The 26,653-nt window shown below is 53.7% G+C and overlaps 1 protein-coding gene across 2 annotated transcripts in view; it reads left to right on the forward strand.

Annotated features, from left to right (window-relative positions):
* CTIF (cap binding complex dependent translation initiation factor) overlaps nt 1–26,391 on the forward strand; it is a 316,318-nt gene extending 289,927 nt beyond the window's left edge. For both annotated transcript variants that reach the window (XM_055558868.1, XM_055558866.1), the window contains 2 exons: nt 24,171–24,224; nt 25,914–26,391. In XM_055558868.1, the coding sequence (XP_055414843.1) occupies nt 24,171–24,224; nt 25,914–26,129 (270 nt within the window). In that variant the 3' untranslated portion in view covers nt 26,130–26,391. The remainder of the gene's footprint in view (nt 1–24,170; nt 24,225–25,913) is intronic.
* The last annotated feature ends 262 nt before the right edge of the window (nt 26,392–26,653 follow it).

The raw sequence follows: 26,653 nt of genomic DNA on the forward strand, positions 1-26,653 counted from the left end.
TAGGATCATGGCATCCGGTCCCATCACTTAATGGCAAATAGATGGGGAAACAACGGAAACGGTGAAAGACTTTATTTTCTTGGGCTAGAAAATCACTGCAGATGATGACTGCAGTCGTGAAATTGAAAGATGCTTGCTCCTTGGAAGAAAAGCTATGACAAACCTAGACAGCATATTAAAAAGCAGAGACATTACTCCACTGGCAAAGGTCCATATAGTCAAAGCTATGGTTTTTCTAATAGTCATGTATGAATTTGAGAATTGGGATCATAAAGAAGGCTGAGCTTTGATGCTCAGAATTGATGCTTTCCGTAAGAATTGATGCTTTCAAACTGTGGTGCTAGAGAAGACTCTTGAGAGTCCCTTGGATTGCAAGGAGATCCATCCAACCAGTCAATCCTAAAGGAAATCAGTCCTGAATATTCATTGAAAGGACTGATGCTGAAGGTGAAGCTCCAGTACTCTGTCTACCTGATTCGAAGAGCCAACTCACTGGAAAAGACCCTGATGCTGGGAAAGACTGAAGGCTGGAGGAGAAGGGGTTGACAGAGGATGAGATGGTTGGATGGCATCACTGACTCTAAGGACATGAGTTTGAGCAAGCTCTGGGAGTTGGTGATGGACAGGGAAGCCTGGCGTGCTGCAGTCAATGGGGTCGCAAAGAGTCGGACACGCCTGAACTGAACTGAACATGGCTTGGTTGGCCGAAGCTCCCTGATGGGGTCTGCAGAAGCAATATTTTGACCCCTAGATGAAGAAAGGTTGAGAGAGAGTGAGGGTTGGGGGGGTGGGGGGGTGGCGCGGACAAGATGAGAGAAGAAAAACATAGAAAGCGGTTGGCCGTGGGTGGGTGGCTGCGTGACAGAGCTAAGAACGGCATCCACAGACCGAGGAGGGGGCAACCCCGGCAGGGCAGGCAGCTGCCGGCTCCTGCTCACAATGGCTTAACAAAGCCCGGCCCAGTCGGTGGAAGGCACAATTAGCTCATTCTCCCATTGCCCTTTTGATTACACTGTTGTTCTCCAGACTGCCATTTCTGTAATTAAGACCTTGTCCCTTACTCAGAGGTATTGAAACATGAAAGTATTTGCTGAATCTGGTTTCCCAGGGTTAAAAGCCAGACTTAGGAAATGCAAACATACATTCACTAACTAATTATCCTTTAATTAAGGCCGAATCCCTGCTTAAAACAATTAGCTCCGGGAATTGAACAGTAGGTACGACTCCACTTTTTGCTAATTGTTCTCCCCTGATCGCCAGGATATGGCCAGTCTCGGAGGAGGGCGGGAGGTTGTGGGGGGGAACAGCAGTGGATGACTGTCTGCCACTTTCGGTCTGGACTGGACCGCGCTCGGCTTGCTTTGGAAACGTTAGTCAGAGGTGTAGGGAAGAGCGAGGAGGATGTGGTTTGGGCAAGGGGAGCTGAGAGGCTGGCTGCCCCAGGCTTGGACGCGAGCCGTGGGAAGTCTCAGAAGCTACTGCCGGCCACACCGAGGTGGCTCGCCTGGCTGGAGCTGAGGGCGTGGGCCAAGGATTAGCTGACTGGAAAGCAATTAGATGAGGTGGGGCTGGCTGGGAAAATACCTGGAATCCCAGGGCCAGGGTTGAGACTTGCTTGGGTCCTGCCCAAGGCAGGAGACCACGTGGGCTCCGGGGCGTGGAGATGCCCTCCAGTGAGGCTGCCTGCCACTGGCCCACCCGGCCCATGCGCTTTCTTGCCTTTTGCGGATGAGAAGTGGATTCTCCAGTGTGGGGAGTCCGGGAAACAGGCCGTGTTCTGGTGACCGTGTTTCCTCCACCTCGGTTGGCCTGCCTCTGCCCCACCAGGCGCCTAGGACTTCCCTAGGCCAGCCTGGTGCCATCAGATAACCTCCCCGTTTTCTAGGTAGGAGGGATGTGTGTGTAGGGTGTTACCCTTCCAGGGAATTTACTGCTTTGAAAGGAGAGGTTGGGAGAAGAAAAAAAAAAAAAAATGTGTGCCCCAAAGGAAAAAGTGATGCTCAGAGTTTTGTGGGAAGGGAAGGAGATGACTAACCCCTTCTGGGGTCTCCTCAGAAAATACCCACAGGCACTAAAGCTTGCAGAGAACCCCTGGAGCCTGCCCTCTGGGAACCTCTGCTCCAGAAGTGGAATTAGGATTTTCATCCAGGCAGATGGTCAGAGGGGCCTTCCACACCGGCCTCAAAGCGGCAGTGTCAGGATTCCCAGGGCAGACCCAGTGCCGATAAAGACTGGCGTGGATTCCAAAAGCCCCTGACGGCTCATTTTTCCCCTCCCCGAGAAGAGATCCTAGCTCATGCACAAGCTTTCCTCTCCACTCTCCAGATCAGAGGTCAGAAGACTTCTCTAAAAGGCCAGAGAGTAAATATTTTAGCTTTGCAGGCCAAGAGGCAAAGTCAAGTTTAACCACATCCCTGCTATTTGGACTGCGCTGAGCAGCAGTGCGAATCAATGAGAACGGTTTCTGTAGAAACTGCTCAGCTCTGCCTTCGTAATGGGAAAGCAGCGGAGATGATATGTAAATGACTGAGAGTGACTGTGTTCCAACAAAACCTTATTTATGGACACGGAAATTTGAATTTTATATCATTTTTATGTGTCACGGAATATTATTATTCTTTTGACTTTTTTTCCCCCCCCAGCTATTTAAAAATGTCAAAACTCTTCTCAGCTCATGAGCCCATAAAAAGCAGGCTGTGGGCCAGATTTGGCCAGTGGGCTATAGTTTACAGACCCTCTGTCTAAATCTGTGTTTCTCAGCCGGGAAATTGCCCTACAGGTAATGTTGATGCGCATTCAAATTTGGAAATCGCTGTCTGGGAGGAGAATTGGCCGTTTCTCAGGCAATGCTGATGCCCAGGAGAGGAGGACTGTGCACCAAGTAGGTCTGGGCTAGTCTGAAATCCACCCCCACCTCACAGATGACAAAACTGAGGCCCAGATGTGACTTAGCTCTATCATATGAACCCAGGGAGGCTGTCTGTTCCAGGATGCAGAGCTGGGTGGTTTTCTGTCTCTGGTTGCCTTCAGAGGTTCGTTCTAGTGCATGCTGCCCGAGGCTCCATCTGAGACGCAGAAAACGCTTATGTGTCCCCTGGAGTCCCAGAGTGGCAGGGCTCCGGTGAGTCACTGAGTGGCGACAGTGAGAGGCATCCCCCTGCTGTCGGTCAGCTCCCTCCTGACCACCCTGCCCTGCGCTTTAGAGAAAGTCCCTGCCAGCTTCGGGGATCCACAGAGGGGGCCAGAGGGAAGCAAGCAGCCTCCCCGATGAGAAGGGAAATGGAAAGCACAAGGGCTTGGACATCAGATTTACGTGATTTCAAATCCCATGCTGTTTGTACAAGCTGGGGGCCTGAGGCAATTACTTAATCTCTGTGAGCCTCAATTTTTCCATCAGTAAAATGGGGAAACAGCCTCTGCCTCTGCAGGGTTGTCTTAAGGATGGGTGATTACGTCTGTCAAGTGTCTGGCACACGGTACAGAACTTTTATGTTCTCTTTATTGGCCACTCTGACATTGAGCCTTAACCACAGAGCTACTCGGCCACAGCTTGGAAAACCACGGAAAGAGACCGTGGCTGTGTTGATCTCTCTGGCCTTCGTTTCTGTGACATTTCATTGTTGATTTAGGGGTAAAGCTCATGTCCAGAATTTGTCCCTGGGGGCGCTTGGGTGGGTGGCCTTTGGGTCCTAGGAACCCACTGACAATTGTACACTGACATCTGTGAAAATGTGCATTTTTCTGGGAGAGGTGTCAGTTTTCATCTGATCCTCAAAGGGCTCCATGCCCCGCCACCACCCACCCCACCCCCCTCCCCCGCCAAAAAAGAAAGTTACAGGACACGTATCTATAAACATAATACAGAAGAGAGCACCAGACTTTTGAGACAGATTCCTGGATTTGGAAATCAGCTCCCTGACCCTGCTGACCTGTAGCCCTGGGCCCATCAGAGGTCAGCTAATTCAGATCTTAACTTCCTTTTCCCATGAAGGGAAACCCAGAGTGGGCAGCCAAGAACAGGCAAGGCTCTCGGGGGCCAGGTGAGCAAGGGGCGTCACAGGAGGTCCCCCTGAGGGTCAGTGTGTTTGTTTCCAATTTAATACTGGGTTGGTTTTTTTAAAGATGTTTTTGAAGGTGGACCATGTTTTAAAAGTCTTAATTGAGTTTGTTACGATATTGCTTCTGTTTGATGTTTTGGTTTTCCTGGCCAGGAGGGGATCTTAGCTCAATCCCTGACCAGGGATTGAATCCACACTCACTGCATTGGAAAGTAAAGTCTTAACCACTGGACCATCAGCGAAGTCCCATAGATATGGGGGATTTTTAAGTGGCCAAAACTAAGCTCTGGTGATAAGGAGGCATAGTGGTGACCCTTGGGGAGGGTCAATGAAGAGATGGAGCGCAAGAGGGCTGTGGGGTGTGACCAGGTTGTCGCTCTTGGTCAGGGCATCGGAGCTCACGTGCCCGTGGTGATTTGTGTAAATCCGTCTCACTACATGCTTAGGATCTGTGCATGTTTTTGCATGGGTGATACGTCAACCAGAAGTCCTCTCAAAAAACATTCAGCTGAGAAAACTAGAAACACAGTTTAAAATCACCACCACCCCCTGTGGAATTTTTCTATATCATTTTGCAGTTAAGTTAGCACTGAGCTTGAAGAAAGAGTAATTTATATCTAAACATAAATAAGAGAGTAAGACTTTAAAATAATCCAAAGGCCAGGTTTAAGCATCTTTCTTCTACACCCAAGGTGCTATCTAAGCCTGCTTATATAACTTCTGCTTTCTTTAATTATCTCGTGGGGCCCACAGGCTGTCTCGGGCCTCTTCACGGCCGTGGTGGATGGACCTGGCCTATTTTGGGTGGCCTGTCTGCTGGGGCAGTGACTCTGCTCAGCGCACCGCTGATGCCAGAGCGTTGCCTGTCCCATCTCCTCTCTGCTTCTTCCATCTGATGGACTTCTCTTCTCTCTCTCACTTCACAACCCTCTCTCTTCCTAGTGGTTTGTTCTTATCAACCCGCTAAACGCATCTGCAGAGGGGCAGGCCTTCTGTTGACCCCATGTTCCCCTTCAGAAGCCACCCCATTGCTCTCTTCCCTTACAGCCAGAAATTTCTCCCCACGTGGAGTCTCTGGGTTGCTTCCACCCCGTCCAGCCAACAGTGTGGTCCGTGTCCACATCGTCACATCCAGAGGCCTGCTGGGGCCTTTGTGCTGCTGTTACAAAAACCGCACAATGAGTTGTAAACCAATGACGGTGACTGTCTCCCAACAAAATGTTATTTATGGACACTGAAATTTGAATTGCATGTAACTTTTATGTGTCACAAAATATTGTACTTCTGATATTTTTTGTCAACCGTTAAAAAAAAAAAAAAAGTGAAGACCATTCCTAGCTCGCTGGCCCCGTACCGAAGCAGGCCTCAGGTGGGATTTGGCCGGTGGACTAGAGGTTAGCCACCCCTGATCTCGGTCTGTGATTCTGAACTAGGGGCAGTTTGCCCTGCAGGGGACATGTGGTAGTATCTGGAGGCATTTTTGGTCCACGTGACTGGGGCAGTGCCAGAGGCATCTAGCCAGGGGGCCAGGGTCCTGCCATGCACAGGAGGCCCCACAGAAAAGAATTGTTTGGCCCGAATGTCAGTCGCACTGTGGCTGAGAAATCCTAGTCTGAGTGATCTCATCTGGCCTCAGAGCTTTCAGTACCATTGCACCCAGTGCTCTCAGATATTATCTCTGGCCGGGACCACTCCTTTGACCTCCAGACCCAAATGGCCAAATCCCCTCCTCCCTCCAACTAGCCTCAATCTTGGTAGATGAAACCACTGGCCACCCATTTTACTCAAGCCAGAAACTCGGGAGTTCCCCTTTAGTTCAGTTCAGTCGCTCAGTCATGTCTGACACTTTGCAACCCCATGGACTGCAGCACAGCAGGCCTCCCTGTCCATCACCAACTCCCGGAGTTTACTCAAACTCATATCCATTGAGTTGGTGATGCCATCCAACCATCTCATCCTCTGCATCCCCTTCTCCTCCCGCCTTCAATCTTTCCCAGCATCAGGGTCTTTTCAAATGAGTTCCCCATGATCCCTCCCCTTTTCCCCCACCGCTGTCTACAAAGCCTGTAGCCTCAGCCAGCATCCGTGTCCCCAGATAGGCAGCTCATCCACCCTCTGTCCTCTCACGCCACCATCACCTTGGACTTGGACTTCAAATAACTAAAAACTTGTCCTCTCTCTACCTCTTCGCCCCACTTTTCTTCATCTCAGATGAAAGGCCTCTTGGAAGGCAGGTGTGCCGCCACCAGGGACTCAAACAGGTGTTTCCAAGCCAGTGCCCGTCTTGAGTTGGGTGTGCTAGGCTGCCCAGGCCTGGGTGAGACTCTGGGCTCAGCTCCACCTGCAGAATGTCTTACCTGGGTCCTTGGACAGGTGCAGGTACTCTCACAGATGCTAGAAGGAAAGAGAGGAACAGGATTGACTTTTTTTTTATGTCCCCCTGAAACTAATCTCCTTTCTTGTCATACTTCACATAGCACGTGTAGATGGATAATGTGTTTGTGGGTGAGTGTGTAGATACGCACATGTAGACTGGCTCCAGATGCGTGCATCACCTTGAGTTTAGTGTAGGAGCCTTCACCGAGAGCGGGTGTTCATCTTTAAGTCCTTCTCCAGAAGTTCATTTGATGGCCTCTTAGCCAGAAGCGTGGAGAAGTTGATGTCCTTTGGGATTTACTAAAGGACAGGCAACACAGCTAACACAGGCGGGCCATGAGTGATACCCCTGACAAAGGCCTGGAAGCTTGTGGTCACAGGCAGATGCTCAGGGCAGCCGCAGCACTCACACCTGACCTGCACAGATGCTAGATGCACATCTCCAGGCCTGGGTGCCTCCACCGGACACTCCCCCTTGGCCCAAAGACTGAGGGATGTCCCGACCGACCACCACCCCATCAGTTCCCAGCTCTGGTATGGTTCTCGGCTACCACTTTGCTCCCTCTCCTCTGTCTCAGTCACCTTTCACCGGAATTGCCCCACCAGCCTTCTACCCGGGCTCAGCCCCGTCTCTGTGGACTCCAGGCTGACTGGACTCTCGGGGGGTCACTGCCTGGAATGGTCTTCCCTCCCCTGGCTCCCGATCCCACTCTTTCCCCAGCTCCACAACAGAGTGTCAGCTTAGAGCTCCCCCAGAAAGCCTCTTCCGGGCTTCCTCTCCCTGCACAGATGAAGATGGTCCTTCCTGCCACCCACCCCTACACCACCCTTAGTTCTGAGCAGAACTGAGAGCTGCTGCTGATGAAGCCAGATACTGCTCTAAATACATCTCATAGATTATCTCGTTTAGATAACACACACACTTTCCAGATGAGGAAACCGAGACACAGAAAAGTTAACGTGTACAACACACGTAGCAGGTGATGGAGTCAAGGTTAGAACCCAGGCAGTCTCGCTTTACAGGCCCAGCTGCCATCCCTGTTCCACTTGGGTGAAGTCTGTCTTCTTTATTAGATTAGTAGGTCTACAGGTGAGGACAGGATTCATGTTCCTTGCTGAATGAATGAGTAAATGAATGAATGAAAGATGTTCTATCCTTTCAGACCTGTGTGTCACTGGTGGGGCGGCGTCCAGGGAATAGAGAGGCTCTTGAGTGACTTGGCCCCAGCCAGCACATGCTTTCCTTCAAATCCAATTCACGGGTCTTCTGAGAGGGCCCGCTGGGCGCCAAGTTCCTATGTGAGCAAAGACTAGTCTAGGTAGACTCTAGACTCCAGGTAGAACTGGGCAGAACCAAATAACCCCTCGGGCTGTGAGCCTTGAGGCTTCTCCCTCCAGGAGGGTCAGGAAAGGAGGTCAAAAAAGGCTTCTGGGGGAGGGACATCTCTCAGCCTATCTTGAGGGATCTGAGAAGGCGGACCCAGCTGAGTCAGTAAGGAGCAAAGGCCAGAGGCAGATAAGGACCAGACGTGTTCATAGATGGCTTTGGCTGGACCAGAGATCTGTGGGGGGGAGCGGGGCACGAGGCAGGAAGGGCCCCTGGGGAGGAAGTGGGTCAGTGGGCTGAGCCCTCGATCCCCTGCAGTCAGTTGGACCAGGTAACGATGCGTGGGTAACACAGATCATGGATTCGCATGCTCACTCACCCAAAGAGATCATCTCAATTTAGAAAGACTCACCTATTATGAAAATCTTATCTATACTCTGCTAAGGGTAAGGCTCGAAACCCAAGCCAACTCCCAGGTGCCTGTTAAATACTCTTTTATCTCCAACCTTGGACTTGGCAGTGAGTACTTCTGCTGTCCCCAGGCAGCCCTGGCCCCTTTCTCAGCCCAGACCTGTCTGCCCCTCCGTTTGGGTGGCTGCTGCTCTGAATGCAGATGCTCATCGTGCCTGGAACACAGCCCTGTTTGTCTCAGCTTGATTGGCCCAGCTGTCCCCGTCTGGTGGGTCCTTGGTTACCACCTCGCACCCAAACCCACCGCAGAACCAGCTAACCTCCTTCACCCAATGGCCAGACCCCGCTGCCCAGTGCTGCAGTGTGGCTTCAAACTCCATCCACCTCTACCACCCTGGGAAGACTGGCATCACTACCTGGAACCCAGCTTTTTATTCCTTAGGGCAAGCCAAGATGATGGCGCTGAAGAAGGACATGGTCTAAGCAAAGGCTTCTTCAGCGTTCCATGCTTGGGGACAGAGTTAGAGGCCAGTGGGCCCGTGTCCCGGCTCCTCAAGGTTCCCCTCTGCTCTCTGGTGCCCTCCCCGACTCACACCCCTGCCAAGTCTGGAGTTGGGAGCAGGGGCCTCTGGTTGACTTGGGCATGTCATGAAGAACTTCTGAGAAGCTTCTTCCCAGGCTCATGACAAGGTGGCTGGGCTTGGCCTTCAGATGACCATGTGCCCACAGTGAGCAGGGCCGCGCCCCTGGACTCTGTGCACAGGGCAGCCTTTCCTCGGAAACCAGGAGGTGACCCTCTGTAGCAGTGCCCCCTGCCTGGTCCCCTCTGAGCCTGCAGAGAAGTCAGCCCTCCGTCCATTCCTGTCTCCCTACCACTTCTTTCTGATTACGATTTCTTTGGCTTCTTTAAAAGGGAACGTCTTGCACCCCAGGAGGCCTCCTGTCTTCCCAAAGGGCCCAATGTGTTCTGATGTGCTTACACCCCGGAGAGGGCAGGAAGGCGGTGGGTGTGAGGGGCGGACTCCCTCAGGGACACGTGTGACTCGGCAGCGGCTCGGCCACCCAGGAAAGCTCACCCACGGGAGGAAGGCCTGTTGCGCAAGCGAGGCCGGGCAGGCGCTCTGAGCTGGCCCGTCGGCCCTGGCACGCGGCTGGGCCTGTTAGGAAATCCAGGAGCCGCTCTGTCTGCTTTCCAGCAGGCGCCACTTCTCTTTCCACTGCTTTGCTCAATTCACGGCCCGGCTCCAGGGCCAGGCAGGCGGGCGGGCAAGCGAGCCGGGCACCCTCTGCCACAGGCCCAGTGCCCAGGAACGCCTGCTCCTGCCTCAGCCCTGCTAGCTGTCACAGGATCCCCGGGCCGGGGCTGCAGAACTGTGATTAGGCCGGCCGGCCCGCAGGCTGTCGTGGCCATCTCGGGTGGGAGGGCAGGGTGACTCTCGGGGAAGGATTCCAGACTGTTTCCTTCTCGGTTGAGCTCCACCGCCCTTATCTCCTTTCCTGCCAGGCGGGACTCCTCACTAGTCACACAAAAGAAAACCCCACCCAAGACGCACAACCCCCACGACCCCCCTGATGGGCTTGAAGGGGGAGGGCTCGCCGCTGGCTCCCTCGGGCCACCCGTTTGTCAGTGTACATTGAGCTTATCTTATGTCATGGGTCCAGAAGGGGTTGGAGGGACAGGTCGAAGAGATGAGAACCACCAAAAAATGGTGCCACCCTGGAGGCTGTCTGAAATCTCTTGGCCCTGTCAATAAGCAGAGATCCGTCTCTTTTTTTCCCCCCACGCCCTACTGCAGATCTTTTCTTCTAATTGATTTTTATTGGAGTCTAGTTGCTTTAGAGTGTTGTGTTAGCTCTACTGTACAGCGCAGTGAAGCGGCTATACAAATATTGAGATCTTTCTTGGAGGAAAAACAGCCCAGTTGGGGCAGGGGGGTGGGGGTGTGCAGGCAAAGGCCAACCACTAGGTTCAAGGGTAATTGGGATAAGAGACGGGGGTCGTTGTGGGACTGAGTAGAACAAGGGGTGGAGACGTAAGAATAAGCGTGTACCACACAGCCCCTCGCTATAGCATCTTGCAGGCCTGGGTATTTACTCCCAGTTCACAGAGTATTGGGATACAGGAATGATAATTGGAATATAAAAGACTGAAGAACTGGGATGTCAGCTGATTCCACAGTTTACAAGGCTCAGGAGAGCTGAACGTAGAGCCCTGGGCCTGCCACTCCTAACTCTGTTCCAGGCCCGCTGCTGAGCCTCAGAAGAACAGTCTGGCCCCAGCATATTCAGACTTGCTGTTGGGCTGCACTTCCTGGAGGCAGGGGGCTGGCCTAGTTGACCCCTCAAGGTCTCGTTCCAGCCCAGCGGCTGGGGCCCATTCTACAGGCAAGTTGCTATGGGAACTATAACTTTGAATTTCCTGGCTCTGGGGCTGTGAAAATCACAACCTGAACCTTCCGTTGATGTGGGTTTCTCGATTAATTTCCTGTTTGATTGTTTACTTTAGAGAGCGGAAAATGCCTTTGCAGGCAGCTAGTTCCCTCCACCAAGACGCTTATCACACCCTCCCCCCAAAGCCAGTAAGGTCAAGTCCAGGCCTCAGGTGGGAGGAGGTTGTGGTAGGGGGAGCAGCGGGGAGCTAAGGCCTGGGGCCAGGGGCTCCAGGACAGCTGGCTCAAAGCAGACTGGCTGCCGGGGGCCGCCCTCCCCCTCCCTGCCCTCTCCTGCCTGCGTCGGCCGGAGGGGCCCGGGCTGGTGGGCGCCAAGAGAGACCTGTGAGTTCAGAGGCTGGCCCCATGAGGGATGTCTGCCCACTGCCCTGGGCCTCAGGCCTGGTCCCCAGCCACCCCAAACCACCCCTCTGCCCCATCTCAGAGAGCCATCAGATGCTGAGTCAGACGCAAAATACAGCCATTCCTTCAGAGGAGCGTCCAGAGGGTGCTATAGCGGGTGATGGCCCCAGGTGCCCCCAGTGCCTCCAGGCCTGCTCTCCTGGCCAGGCGCCCCCAGCGGGAGCTTGGAGAACAGCTTCATTTCCATCTGCCTCCCCTGTAACCACCCTCCCCAGGGACCGCCAGCAAGGAGCAGTGGATGGTGCTCAGTTCAGTTCAGCCACTCAGTCTTATCCAACTCTTTGCAACCCCATGGACTGCAGCACGCCAGGCCTCCCTGTCCATCACCAACTCCCGGAGCTTGCTCAGACTCTTGTCCATCAAGTCGGTGATGCCATCCAACCATCTCATCCTCTGTTGTCCTCTTCTCCTCCCACCTTCAATCTTTCCCAGCATCAGGGTCTTTTCCAATGAGTCAGTTCTTCTCATCAGGTGGCCAAAGTATTGGAGTTTCAGCTTCAGCATCAGTCCTTACAATGAATATTCAGGACTGATCTCCTTTAGGATGGACTGGTTGGATATCCTTGCACTCCAAAGGACTCTCAAGAGTCTTCTCCAACACCACAATTCAAAAGCATCAATTCTTCGGCACTCAGTTTTCTTTATAGTCCAAATCTCACATCGTACATGACTACTAGAAAAACCATAGCTTTGGCTATACAGCCCTTTGTCAGCAAAGTAATGTTTCTGCTTTTTAATATGCTATCTAGGTTGGTCATAGGTTTTCTTCCAAGGAGCAAGTATCTTTTAATTTCATGGCTACAGTCCTCATCTGAAATAATTTTGGAGCCCAAGAAAATAAAGTCTCTTATTGTTTCCATTGTTTCCATATCTATTTGCCATGAAGTGATGGGACTGGATGCCATGATCTTAGTGTTTTTGAATGTTGAGTTTTAAGTCAGCTTTTTCACTCTCCTCTTTCACTTTCATCAAGAGGCTTTTTAGTTCCTCTTCGCTTTCTGCCATAAGGGTGGTGTCATCTGCGTGTTTGAGGTGGTTGATATTTCTCCCAGCAGTCTTGATTCCAGCTTGTGCTTCAGCTGGAGGCTGGCGCCCGTGTTAGCATAATTCTTTCCTGTTCCGGCTCCCGTCCTGGGAAGGAGTTCGCCCTGGCAGGCCCAGGTGAGCGCTGCAGCAGGTGTCCTGATCGGCAGTAATAACTGCCTGTCACTGAGAGCCAGGCTGCTTTGTCACCTTTGGGGCCCTCCTCCCCACCCCCACCTGCTGAACCCGCAGAGACAGGCATGAGCACTTGAGCACCAGGGGAGGAGGTAGAACAGGCTAGAAGTGTCCTGACTGGGCAGATAGTGATTGGGGAGCAGGGGGCTCCCAGCCCCTCAGCTCTTCCACTTGTCTGGGCTATTAACTATAATGTATCCTCCTAATCAGGGCACTTTTGAAAGCTAAAGGAATATTACTAGTCATTTGAGGTGAGCACTGGAACCCAGCAAACTGGGGTGTGTGGTCACCCCACCTTTGCTGACTTCTCCCCATTAGCCTTATTTATGTGGGGCTTACTCGTGGGGCAGCTGTTATGTCCTTGACTTTGGAGGCAGACTCGACCTGGGTTCCAAAGCCAGTTTCCATTACTCATGTTCACAGGAACTTCATTTCACTCTCCATGCCTCAGTTCCTACAGGTATAAAGTGAGGATAATTACAATGCTATTTGGGTTTCCCCAGTAGCTCAGCAGTAAAGAATCCTCCTGCACCGCTGGAGACATGGGTTTGATCCCTGGATCAGGAAGATCCCCTGGAGGAGAGCATGGCAACCCCACTCCAGTATTTTTGCCTGGAGAATCCCATGGACAGAGGAGCCTGGCGGGCGGTCCATGGGCTCGCAAAGAGTCGGACACAACTGAAGCGATGAAACACAATTACAATATTTAACTCAGATAAACTGGCATAAGTATAAAAATGGATTTTAAAACATGCACAAGCATGGAGCTTGGCATCTGAAGTAAGCGCTCCAAAAATGTAAGCCAGATTAAGGCCCTATAGATGTGATTCAGCCCCCAGAGACCCCCTCTTGAAAGGGAAAACCTCAGGGCTGCCTCTGGTGTTTTGTGCTCACCCTTCAGGAGAGATCCGTGGACATCAGGGCGGTGAATGCAGAAGAGGACAGACAAGGCTTCTAGAAGGGAAGGCAAGGACATTAAAGGAGAAGCTGGGAGGTGTTGATAGCAGTGGGGCCAACGTCCTTGTTGTTTCAGGCCCTGACGCGGGGTCCTGGGAACTCGCGTCTGCAGGGACTCCGTGAACAGAACTCGCCTCCTGTCTGGGCCACCGGCCAGGACTTGGCCCCCAAGAGGAGCCTCTGGAGCCATGGCCCTGTCCTCTGGCTCTGGCGTCTGCAGAAGGATTCTGTGTCTGCTCTGAGCCCCAGATTACGTTTCCATCCCCTGGGCCAGCTGCGGGATGGAGCATTCCCCCATGTGACATTTACTGTGGCCACTTTGTACGAGCAGTTTGCAAGCTCTGCAGGAAGGAGGTTAATTATTCCCTCCAGGGCGCCTTGTCCACAGTTAGGGTGCCTGCCCGTCTTAAGTTAGGAGGGCTGACAGCCAGACCACAGGGCACAAGCTTGGACCGAAGTCCAGTTCAGAACCATGAATTTCCTTGACATTTGACCCAGAGCTGCCACACCAGGGCTTCTTACTGGGCTAGTGGAAAAGGGACAATTGGGGCAAATCCCCCTATCCCAGGGATGTCTGAAATGCAGACCGTCACAGAAGGACCATAATAAGTATTGAAGATAAACCAACACTCGTTTCCTAGTTGCCTGAACAGGCCGGGAAGTGTGAGCATTTACACACGTACCTGGATCCACAGCCACACTAGCACCTCTTGTGCATTTCGGAGGAACGATAGCCTTTCTCTTATTTAAGGCTCATCTATGTGCTTGACTCTGTCCTCTCTCCTGCATGGTACCCGCTCACATCTGCCTCCGTCCAGGTCTCTCCTGCTGTGTGGCCCATTGCCCTTGACTCTGAGAACAGAAACCCCCAAAGAAAAAAGAAATGGTTTGCTCTTTCTGTCTCCACTTCTTGACCTCGCTTTGCCTCTCCAGCCCCACATTACCCAGGCTTCCACCCGCCCCTTCCCGTGTGACGTCATCATGGCAGAGGTCACCCTTGCTCTCCCAATCACCAAATCCAGGGGGCCCTCCCTGGTCATTGTTCATCTCACTTGACCTCTCTCAGCCTTTGACACGGTTGAGAAGTGACCTTGACTTCTCAGCCCTCCCGCAGCTTCCATGACGTCTCTCTTTTCCTGCTCTGCCCAGCACTCTGACCACCCTCTTCCTCCTTGGTGGTTCTTCCTCCTCTGCCTCCCTTTCAATGTTGCTGTCTCCTGGTTCAGAGCTCTTCCCCTTGTCTCTTCTTATTCCACGGCATTCCCCAGGTCAGGTCACTGCCGAGACCTTGACTTACACCCGTGGCCTAACTCCTGATACTTATCTTCCCTGATGACCCCCAAGGACCGTGGACTTTTCTCACACTGAGCTCATTCCTGTTTTCCGAAATCAGCTCTTCCTGCCTTCCTAGTGTCACCGGTGGCACCGCAGTCGATTCAGTTGCTCTGCCCCTTCTCTGCCTTCTGCATTGGCCTTCTCCTCACCCTAACTTCTGCCTCCTAAACCTGTCTCCTTCCACCGCTCCTGCCTTCGCTCAAGCCGCCATGTTTCTCACTGGTCTCCTTGCCTCTGGTTCTCCCATCACCCCAGGTCCTGTCTACTCTCCACACTGCAAAGAGCATGGTCCTACCCACCAGCTGAAAGTCTTTTCAGTGGCTCTGCAGTCCCTTAGGATAAAATCCAAACCCAGTAGTAGCATGGCATCTTGAGCCCTTTAGGATGTAACCCAGGCCACCTTTATCATCTTATGTTGCCTCTCCCTCCCCGGTATCACATATTTTAGTCTCTTGAAATACTTGTTCACCACTGCACTCCATTGGGTCATTTTTTTTTCCCCTTTTATGCATGTGCCGTGATGCCACGTGCTGCTGCTTACGCCATCCGCCTGGCCTGCTCTTCACCACCACCGTTCTATCCTATGTTCCAATCCCATATACCTAGCATGAGCTCTCTGCTTCCCCTTATTAGACTCTAAGTTTCAAGTCTTATTCTTGTTACCCAGATACTGACATAGCGTTTAGTACATTGTAAGTGTTCCATAAACATTGTCAAAGGATGGCTGGCTGGCTGGATGGTGGGCAAGAGAGTAGATGGGCAGATGGATAAAAGGATGGGTGAGCGATTGGAAGGTTGCAGACGTGATGTGTGAGTGGATAAAAGAATGGATGGCTAATTGGATGCCTTGGCAGGGGGATGGATGAATAGATCTCTGGTGGCCAGTGCCGACAAAGAATAGGTAAAATCAAGTCAGTTTTGTGCAGATGCGGATGGATTATCATCACCAGTCAACAAAACTAAGAATGAGCTCCAACCAGCAAAGTAAGAATAAGCTACTGTGGGAGAAATTAAAATAATTCCCCAAGACAGAGGATGCTGACCCAGGGCTTCTAAGCACCTTCCAGTTCTTCTCAGATTTGCTGTCTGTCTGGCTGGCTTGTGTGAGCCACAGAACGACTGATCCTCAGAGTCTCTGTCTACTAAGCAGAGATAATGATGCCTGTGGCCTTTCCGTGTTTCCACAAGAATGTCACGGGGACGAATAGGATGCTACATTACAGAGTGGGTCAAGACCTTCAGGAAAGATACCTGTTTATGAAGATAAACACTTAATAGCAATAATAACACCTTGCATTTGAATCATGCTTTGCCCTTTTCAGAACTCTTTCACGTACTTTATCTCAGCTGACTCTCAAAACAATTCTAGGCAAGGATTAGCCCCATTCTCAAGCAGGGAAACCGAAGGGCAGAGTGACTAAGTGACGTGCCCGGGGTTACTCTTTATGAACAGCAGGTCTTTTGACTCCAAACCTGCTGCACGTTTTTTGATGACAGCCTTTTATGGCCAGATTATCTACTTCCCTGCCTGCCCCAAGAGACCCAGACATAATTGACACTCTTCTTGACGATTCAAGGTCACCGTCAGGAGCTGTCCTCTAGACTCAGCTGTAGATGCAAGTGCAGGTCCGCCAGAGGCACAAGGCAGAGACGCCCTAATGCAAGCTGAGGGTGCTCCTGAGATGCAGGCGGCCCTGGGCAGCTGCTCACCACGGCCACCATTCTAGACTGCGTGCGGCTCGTCAGGGCCGCCGTCTCCTCCAGCTCAGCCTCGTTCTTGTCCCTCCCCGCATCTCTCCGCTGTCAAGGCGCATGCCTATCACTGTGGCTTCCTCGGCCACGGGAGACCTGTACCTCCCACTCAGGCCTCTTCTTTTTCTCTCTCCTCTTCCCAAGACTTCTTCCAGCCTTGCCAGGGATCCTGCTACCATCCTTCTGTAGACCTAGCCAACCAGTCAGAGCTCTGGGTTTGTTCCCCAGCTAACCAACCGATCACATGTGCTCTGAAGTCCCCTCTCATTTGCCACTCTGTTGCTGCTCCCAGCCCACCCTTGAGCTAAGAGGGGGCTCCTGCAGGCAGGGTCTGGCTGAGCTTTTAATGTGGCTGCACCCGGCTCCTCGGGTCTGTTCTGTTAAGGTTGGGACTGTGCTGTGGGTGAGCTGATGTGTTCAGGGTGGGCTGGAAGAAGTTCTGATCACTGGCGCTTGCTCTCCTCCTTCACGGCAAGACAGCCCCAGGCTCCCTCCATCCACACCTTCTTTCCTTCCCCACGGGGTAGCACCCCAGGCCTGGCTGCATCCTGGGCAGGCCTTGGGCAGCGTGGCCCTGCCCTGGGAACCTTCCCCCTGTACTCTGCGGCGCTCTCACCAGGCCGCCTTTCTCCCTTTGCCATCGGGCCTCCCACAGCCTGACTCCGAGCACCTTGGCCTCTCCCTGAGGGAGGATATGATGGGTGTGCCCACAACAAGTCTCCGGCACAGACAATAGGACAGGAATGCACTAGCTTCCGAACAAACACCGTGTGGGCTCGCACAGTTGCCTTGCATTCTCTTCCAAGAAATACATCTCGCTGTTGGAGGGTGCGGGTGGTTTGCCTGCCCCGGCCGGCCCACACCCCTTTCTCTGCCAGAGACACTGATGAGTGGGCGCTGCCCCCTCACCCCCCACCCCGGGCCTTCACCCCCCAGGTCGGCAGCCCCCTCCAATCCATACAGATTTTCTTCCCTTGAGCAATAGCAAGGCAAAGGGACAATCTTGTCCAGGCAGAGAATGGCCTATCCACCAAGAGTACCTACTCACTGCCCTCTGTTTTCAAGCCGTTTTTAAATTGTAGTTAAAAAAGAACATGGGTTTCCCCATTGGCTCAGTGATAAAGAACCCCCCCTGCCAATGCAGGAGATGCAGGTTCGATCCCTGCGTCAGAAAGATTCCCTGGGAAAGGAAATGGCAACCCCACTCCAGTATTCTTGCCTGGAGAATCCCATGGACAGAGGAGGCTGGTGGGCTACAGTCCATGGGATCGCAGAAGGGTCGGACGTGACTTAGCGACTAAACAACAGCAAGAACATAAGACTGACCGTTTTGGCCGTTTTTAAGTGTACGGTTCAGTGGCATGAGGTGCGTTTACATTGTTGCGCCACTACCACCGTCTCCAGAACGTTTTCATCTTGCAAAACTGAAACTCTGTACATGAGACACTAACTCCCTCTTCCCTCTCCCCCAGTCCCTGGCCACCACCATTTTACTTTCCGTCTCTTTGATTGTGTTCCAGGTCCCTCATATAAGTGAATCCTACGATATTTGGGCTTCCCTGGTGGCTCAGCTGGTAAAGAACCCCGCCTGCAATGCGGGAGACCTAGGTTCCATCCCTGGGTTGGGAAAATCCCCTGGAGAAGGGAAAGGCTACCCACTCCAGGATTCTGGCCTGGAGAACTCCATGGACTGTGTATAGTCCATGGGGTTGCAAAGAGGCGGACATGACTGAGTGACCCGGTTATTACTATTATACAATATTTGTCCGTGACTGGCTTATTTCACTCAGTATAATGTCTTCAACGCTTGTCCATATCACAGTGTGTGATAGGATTTCCTTCCTTTTTAAGGCCAAATAACACTCCATCATATGGATGGACCACATTTTGTTTATCCATTCATGTGTCAACGGACTCTTGGGTTGCTCCCACCTCTTGCCTATTGTGAATAATGCTGTTGTGAACTTGGGTGGACTAGGATCTCTTCGAATTGCCGCTACTCTTTGAGACTTGTCTTGGGAGTTAAATAAAGCATCGTCTCCCGAAGATCCCGAATAGAACACTCATCGACCACGGAGTTGGCCCCCTCAGTGTACAGCAGCGATTCATTCATCTAAAAGCCAGCTGTCCTTTGGGGCTTCCCAGGTGGCTCAGGCTTACAGAATCCACCTGTCAGTGCAGGAGACACGGGTTCGATCCCTAATCCGGGAAGATCCCACGTGCCGAGGAGCAACTAGCCCGTGCACCACGACTACTGAGCCTGTGCGCTAGAGCCCGGGAACTGTGACCACTGAGCCCATGTGCCACAGCTCCTGAAGTCTGTGCGCCCTAGAGTCCATGCTCCACAGCAAGAGAAGCCACTGCAGGGAGAAGCCTGTGCACTGCAAATGTGGAGAGGCCTCTGCCCGCCGCAACTAGAGAAAAGCCTGAGCAGCAACCAAGGACCATCACAGACATAGAGAAACAAAATTATATTAAAAAAAAAAAAAAAGATAGACGGATTCCTGAGAAGCCATTGATCACCCAGAGGCACTGGAGCCTCAGAGGGATGCTGGGGGGATGTTCTCTCTGCAGCTCTTCCGCTCAAAGGCTCCGAGGGTCCCCCTCCGAAAGCTGGAGTGAAGAGGCCGAGATAGCGTCTGGGGGAGAGCGGGACATGGTCTGCAGCACCCATTCCGGTCCCGAACCCTGCATCTCAGCAACTGCAGAGGAAAAGTACAGCGAAAGTCCCTGGGGCCTCCCCCCGCTTCCTTGAGAAAACCCAGCAGGCCGTTGGCGAGAGGGCCTATCGCTCGATGTGATTCTTGGCTGAACACAGACTTTCCCAAACCACCAGTGAAAGATAAGGTTGGAGGAGAGGCTCTGGGATGAGAGCTCGCCCACAGCCCTCCCCAAGCGCCCCTACCCTGAGTCTGTCCCCTGTCCTGGCAGCCAGGAACCCCGGGCCCCCCGGGGAGGGAGACTGGGTGTACAGAGGAAAGGATGTGGTCTAGTCACAGCAATGAGGGGCAGAAAGGAAGAACAGGAAGCCCTGGGCCCACTCTGCAGCTCTGAACCTGCACGCAGGAACAGGTGGAGGGCGGCCAGGCCTCGGGCCATAGAAGGGAAGAGGAGATGCTTGCTCGTCCAGGCTAAGTGCTCGACTGGCAGGAACATGGAGGCTCCATGAGGCTGTCCACGCAGCCAGAAGTTGGAGGACCACTTGGAGGGAGAAACAGCCCCATTTGAGAGCACTCAGTACTCATCTGGCCCCAACTCTTTAGTATTTCCCTTGTTAACCTCCCATGTCCCGAAGCCCCAGAACCCCTAAAAAACTGATCTCAGGACAGAACGTGAGCCCGGTTCATCTCAATTCCCCATGACAGGCGCGCCTGAGCACCTCCTAGGTGTCAGCCAACATGCTGTGCTGCACTCAGTCATGTCCAACTCTTTGCAACTGCGTGGACCATAGCCTGCCAGGCTCCTCTGTCCATGGAATTTTCCAGGCAAGAATACTGGAGTGGGTTGCGCTTTCCTTCGCCAACATTCTAGGTGCATCCAAAGCAGGACCTTTTCTTCCTTCCCACAAGCTCCCAGTTCTGCCAGCTCCCCTCATCCCCAACCAGCTGCCAGCACCCACTGTGTCTCTGGGAGTTACCATCCCCCCCAGACACCCCACTTACCCCCTTTCTGGTGATTTCTACCAGCCATTTTATCTTAAGGATTCTCTTCGTGCTAAGCACTATGGGAAACCTATGTGAGAACAAGGCTACCATCAGGACAAAGTCCCAGCAAACCTCAGAGAGTTCTCTTAATATTTGTCCTCATGTTCCGTGCAGAGTAAATGGGGCTAGGCCCACCTTCCCCCCACCCCCACCCCCACCCCCATGGGGTCCTAGACAGTCAGGACCCTCTGAGTCCTGGAACCAGCCCAGCCCACTCCCCAAGAGCAGGCTGGGTTGGATGCTGGACTTGGGTACACCTGCCATAAGGTGACCCACCTCCGTACCTGCTTCCTGGCCTTCATTCTGGGCTCCTGGGTTTTCTAGATGAGGGCGGCCCTTCCTAGTGTGACCCCCAGTATCCCCCCAGACACTCTCACTGCAAGTGTCCCTTGGCTCCCTGTGGGGGTCTCCAGCCCTGGGAGGCAAGAAGACTCCAGAAGCAGACACCAGTGTTGTGTGTGTGGGGTGGAGGCGGGGGGCACCTAGTGGGAGACAGCTGTGTGCTGCAGAGTATTCCTCTGTGCAAACGCATCATTTTTTTTTTTTTTTTATTCAGTTTGGGCTCTGCCGGATCTTGGTTGCTGCGTGGGCTTTTCTCTAGTGGTGGTGAGCAGGGGCTATCCTTTGCTGCAGTGCAGAGGCTTCTCATTGCGGTGGCTTCTCTTGTGGTAGAACACAGGCTCTAAGGGGCGCAGGCTTCAGTAGCTGCAGCACGTGGGCTCAGTAGCTGCAGCACGCGGGCTTAGTTGCTCCACAGCATGTGGGATCTTCCCGGACCAGGGATAGAACCTGCATCTCCTGCATTGGCAGGCAGATTCTTCACCACTGAGCCGCCAGAGAAGCCCCAAACATATTATTGAACCAGTCCCCTTATTGGTGGCCATTCAAGCTATTTGCAAAAGTGAAACAAAAAAAACCTTCCATCCAGCTCATGGAGCGTATGTGGGTGGGGCATGTGTAGGATAAATTCCTGGAAGTGGCATCACCGGTCAGAGGGTTTGAACACTTGTCATGTTGATAAGTGTAAGTAAGTAAGTGTTAGTCGCTCAGTCGTACCCGACTCTTTGCGACCCCATGGACTGCAGCCCACCAGGCTCCTCTGTCCATGAGATTTTCCAGGCAAGGATACTGGAGTGGGTTGCCATTTCCTTCTCCAGGGGATCTTCCCAACCCAGGGATTGAACCTGGGTCTCCTGCACTGCAGGCAGATTCTTTACCGACTGAGCTAGTTATCCCCAAATTGCCATCTAGAGAGTTATACCGACTTCTGTTTCCACAAACACTGTATGTTTGCAGACGTATGGATTATAACTTCGTGCCATGTCCCCTCTGGCAGGAGAAGTCCGTGGGGTGGGGGTGTCCACATCCCGTTCAGTGCTGCTGTTTCAAGCGCGTGCACCGGGGTCAGCTGCCCGGGAGCCGCCTCTCAAGTTGGTCCCTCCGCACTTGCAGACCCTCCCGGCCAGGTGGGCTTTCTCCCGGCCACTCGAGGTACATGTGTTAACACGTGCTTCCAGTGCTTGCTGTGTGTCCATGCTGGGGAATGGACCAAATAGGCCCTGCCCTCCTGAGCCTGCCTTCTCCTGGGGGAGATGGCAGGCAAAGGAGTAGGTCATGTGTCAGGGGTGAGAGGTGCTAGGGAGCAAAGTAAGCCAGGGGGTGAGCGGCAGGGTCACTTACACGCAAGCTGATCAGGGAATCCCTGGCGGTTGAGGCCATGGCGGTGCTGAGCACCGAGTAAAGTGAGGAAGGAAGGTCTGCAGATTGGTGGTGGCTGAGAACTCCTGGGTGCAAGAGCACAAAAGCCCAGAGTCAGCAGAATGCCAGCAGGCATGCCCACCAGTGGCCATCCCCACCTGTCTCTGTGGGGCCCACGCTGTTACCTTTCCAGAATGTCCTTGCTCTCCACCAGCTCATCTTTTGAGCAGCTTGAAACCCACCTCTGCTCCTTCATCCCCAAATGATTTTCTTTTCTGCGTGTCTACTGTGGGACCCGTTCTTGCCCGAGATACAGTGGAAGGAGGTCTGGTCCCTGAGAATGACTCTGGTCACTGCAGCCCATGCTGAGCCGTCCCCATTTGACATTTAGTAAGTGCATGGTCAGCCCCCTGATGTGAATGCTTGTGTCCTCTGCCGGGGTTGGATGGCTGTGATGTGATGGGAGAAGGGGGAAGGGAAGGTGGGTATGCGGAGTTTGGATTCCAAGCCTGTAGTAGGAACAGTCCCCGGGTGGTGTGTCATTTCACCCTTCTGACCACGTCGTGCCCCAGACCAGAAACCTTGACTCCAGTTCTCTGTCGGTGGACGAGGAAGCTGACCCTAAGTGCCTTCCTCTTGTGACACCCTCTCCTTACTCTCCTCCCCTTCCTTTAAAACAAAGAGAATGCATAAATCACATTGACCCACATTTAGCGAAGCCCTGCTGTTGCCAGGAGCTGTGCTGGGTGTTAAAGGGCAGCCAAGATGAACGTCACACTGCCCTGCCCTCAGGAAGCCGCAGTTCACCCTGGAAATGCCTTGCTCCTTGTGTGGGATGCGGAGCGGTGGGGAAGCCGGGGGGCTCAGGAGTGAGAAGCAGGAGTGGGCACCATGCTGGAGTGATTCACAGTCTCCAGGGAAAGTCGGAACATGACCCAGGTCTTGAAGGATGCGAAGTCTGGCGATGCAGGGTTCCAGCAGATGGAAAAATCGCTTACATGATCTGGTGGATGGGCTGGTGAGTGTGGTGGGGTTGGGGTAGAGATGTATTTAGGGGCTGAGGAGGGAAGCATTACCAGCAGAGGGACCCGCAGAAGAAGTGGTCCATGGGGCTCGGGGAGAAGAGGATGACAAAGTTTCTGTAAAGCTGTGCCTGGAGAGAATTTTTACTGGGGGGTTCAAGGAAAAATGGGGAAAGGGGCCGAAAACAGCAAATATTGGTGAGGATATGGAAAAATCAGAACTCTGAACCCTGCTGGGGGGCGTGTAAAACAGCACGTCCACTGTCAGCAGTTCGTCAGGTCCTCAGAAAGCTGAGTGTGGGATTACCATCTGACCCAGCAATTCCACGCCCACGGATGGGCCCAAGAGAAATGAAAGCACATGTCCACACAGACGCTCATACACAAGTGTTCATGGCTGTGTTGTTCACGAGAACCAAAAAGTAGAAGCAGCCTACATGTCAGTCAACTGATGAATGGACAAACACCATGCGGTGTGATATCGTGTACACCCTACCGTGTCATATCTTCCAATCACAAAAAGGAGTGAACAGACGCATGCTACAACATGCTCTGAAAGTATTGTTAGTGGAAGAAATGAATCGCCAAAGAACACATATTACATGATCCCACTGCATAAAATGTCCAGAAGAGGTAAATGTGTAGAGATTAAGCACGTTAGGTGTTGTCAGGGCATGGGGATGGGAAGAGGGCTGACAGCTAATGGGTTCGGGTTTCCTTTGGGGATCATGAAAAAGTTCTAGAGTTAGTGGTGATGGTTGGGCAACCTTGTGAATCTACTAAAAGCCACTGAATTGTATGCCTAGAAATTGTGGACTTGCTGTGACTGAGTTTTAGCTCAATTTAAAAAGAGAGAGAGAGACTGAGAGAATGCAGTGCGGTAGGCAGAGGGGAGCCTGGATCCAGGGTGACCGGCCCCAGCGCTGAGCAGCCTGGCCGTGGCCTTGGTCAGGAAGCAATTCCAACAGTTCCAGTCTGGAACGGTGTGCATGGTTTTGAAGATTCACAGTGCTGGGCCCGTGGGGAAGAGCGCTGTGATTTCAGGAAGTCCTCCTGTAGCCAGGGTCCAGGAGCACCTTGAGATCATCGCTGAGCCCCTCGCACTGATCAGGAAATCTTTGCACACGTATTTCATTTTTGCTGACCAGCTGTTCACAGCCAGTGACCCCAGCATGCCTGCCGCCACCTTCAAACCCACTTGCAGCCTTGCTGGGCCGGAGCCTGTAGGCAGGCCTTCTGTCCTGGCCAACGTACCCATGCTCCATGACCACAGCAGTCCTCCAGCTGCTCTGATCCCATCAGAGAAATCACTGCTTTCTGGAGCAGTGCTCCTGCTGCCCTTCAGCCTTCGTGGGCTGTCTCTCTGGCCCGGCAGCCCCGGGAGATGCTTGTTCCAGGCTGCAGGGGGCTGAGAGCAGCTCACCGCCCCTCAGCACTTGTTCTCTGCCCCTGTCTTCCAGCTCTTGCAATCTCAGGATGTGAAGGAAGATGCCGTCCTGTGCTGCTCAATGGAGGTAAGTGGGGTGGCTCAGACCTCTCCCACCTCAGACCCTGAGCATCCCTCTCAGCTTAACAGTTTGGGGGGCCCAAGGACCATTGGAGGGGCCCACAAGTCCAGGGCTGGTAGTGGGAGATGGCTTCCTGAGTGGACCCAGGGTTCCGTCCACTGCAGCGGGAAGGATCGGGTGCTAGCCTCATTCACATTCCCTCTGCCCCCAAGACCACCTCCTCCTCAGCCCGGTGCACCCCACAAATGACTTAGAAGATCCCAAGTGATGCCCTGCCCCCGGGTATCTCCCCTGGCTTTGGTGGCAGGGGGGTTTGAGGGGAGGTACTGAGGTTGAACCCCCAGGTCACACTGCCCACTTCCAAGCTGCCCCCATGAGAGGTCCCACCCCTGTTCGCAAGGTGTGGCGGCTGCTCTCCGAGCTCTTGCTTCAGTCACTTGGCTAGGGCTCAGTTACAGGGACAAAGCTGTGCCCTCAGGAAACAGCCCAAGGGGACCTCCCTGCCGGTCCAGTGGTCAGGACTCTGCGCTTCTACTGCTAAGGGCACAGGTTCGACCCCTGGTCGAGGGACTAAGATTGCACAAGCGATATAGTGTGGCCAAAAGGAAAAAATGACAAGAAAACAGCCCAGGGACATTCAGAGGGCAGTGTGGTGAGGGGAGGGGCTTCCAGGGCCCACACCCAGGACGTGCCAGGGTTCTAGCTGGGTACCCTGCTCTGGGCTCCAGGCAGGGGAGATAAAAGAGGAGGGGAAAGCATGGTTCCAACCTCCAGGCAGCTCGTGGTCTGGCTGCGGATAGAGATCTTGCTCACATGCATGAGTGGATGAGGCGATGTGGAGAATACATGTGGGTACAGAGCTCGCTTCTCTGAGGAGTTAGGGGAGAGGTCAGGTCACGCCAGGATGCTCAAGGAAGGTTTGGGGAAGAAGGCAGAGCCCTGAGAAGTGGGTGGGCTGAGGCTGGGGTGGGGCAGCGACAGGGACTTGGATTCCAGGGGCTGCCTGCAGGGAGTCTGATCCAGGAGATCCGGGCTTCTCCTAACTCCAGGGGCTTTTCAAGACCATCAGGGGCCTCTCTGGGGGGCAGGCCCTCCAGCTGGCCTTCTGCCCCGGATCCTGTTTCCTCCCTGTCATGTCATTAGTGTGGGCAGAGGTCAGTTGTGGGGATGGCGGGGCTAGAGAGGAGAGGAACAGGAGGCCTCATCCATGCTCTTGGGTTCCACACAGACACACGGCTGGTAACAACGACCAATTTCGTTTCCAGAGAGACGTCCTAGCTAGAGAAGGTTAATGCGGGGCCACAAGGTCACCCTCAAAGGAAGCAGATCACAGCCATTGAGGGTGCGGGCGGTGGTCAGGGAAGGCTTCCTGTAAGAAGGGAGGCAAGTGGATGAAGGGAGAAGCATCATGTTCCTGGTAAGGACTCTTCACAGCCCCAGACAGCAGGCAATATCCTGACTCCTTGTCATTCCTCCGGCAGATTGGGTGTTAAAGGTGGGCTTTCACACTGGCTGTCTCCACTCTCCACCCTTTCCATCCCTCTGTCCTGGGAGGAAGAGGCCTGGGCACCTTCCTAGGATAATCCAGCGATTTCCTTTCCCTGCTCCCCTAGCAAGCACCCCTAACCGAGATGAACAGAGCAGGAGTCCTTTTGGGGTCCAGCACGTGTCCTAACCCCACTTCTCTGCCCGCAGCTGCAGAGCACAGGCCGACTGCTGGAGGAGCAGTTACCCGAGATGATGGCCGAGCTCCTGGCCAGTGCCCGCGACAAGATGCTGTGCCCCTCGGAATCCATGCTGACCCGGTCCCTGCTGCTGGAGGTCATTGAGCTGCACGCCAACAGCTGGAACCCCCTGACGCCCCCCATCACGCAGTACTACAACAGAACCATCCAGAAACTGACCGCCTGACAGCTCGGGGGCCTGGCGGGTGGCCCACGGGGCAGCTGGGGCCCTGGTGCTCAGAGCCAGATGGACAGGCGGGAAGACAGGGGTGGCCCTGGCGGGAGAGAGGCGTGGGGAGGAAGGCAGGCAGAGCCGGCGGCCAGTCTGGAGCCAGACGGGGAAGGAACCGAAGCCCTAGGAGGAGCGGCCCCCCATCCGACGAGCCCCCCAGCCCGAGCATGCGGCAGCTCGCACCAGTAAGGGCAGCATGTGTCTTCTCCACAGTGGCCCGGCCCTCCTCCTCCCCGCCCCCTCCCACGCAAGGCGTCCCCTCCCCCCTGCCCCCCGCCAGGCTGTGCTGTGTGCAGGGGTTCATCTCCTCAGAGGCCGTGGCAGTCCACATGCTGGGGTACAGCTTGGGTCAGAAAGGACCTCAGAAGGCTGGAAAAAGTGGGTCGGAGATGGGCTTGCATTGTTCGCGCGCACTGCCAGCCACAGTCGCCAACCGGCAGCAGGCGACATGGAGCAGATGTCCAGGAGGACAAAGGCAG

The sequence above is a fragment of the Bubalus kerabau genome, chromosome 21, assembly GCF_029407905.1.
Source record: "Bubalus kerabau isolate K-KA32 ecotype Philippines breed swamp buffalo chromosome 21, PCC_UOA_SB_1v2, whole genome shotgun sequence".
Lineage (NCBI taxonomy): Eukaryota > Metazoa > Chordata > Mammalia > Artiodactyla > Bovidae > Bubalus > Bubalus kerabau.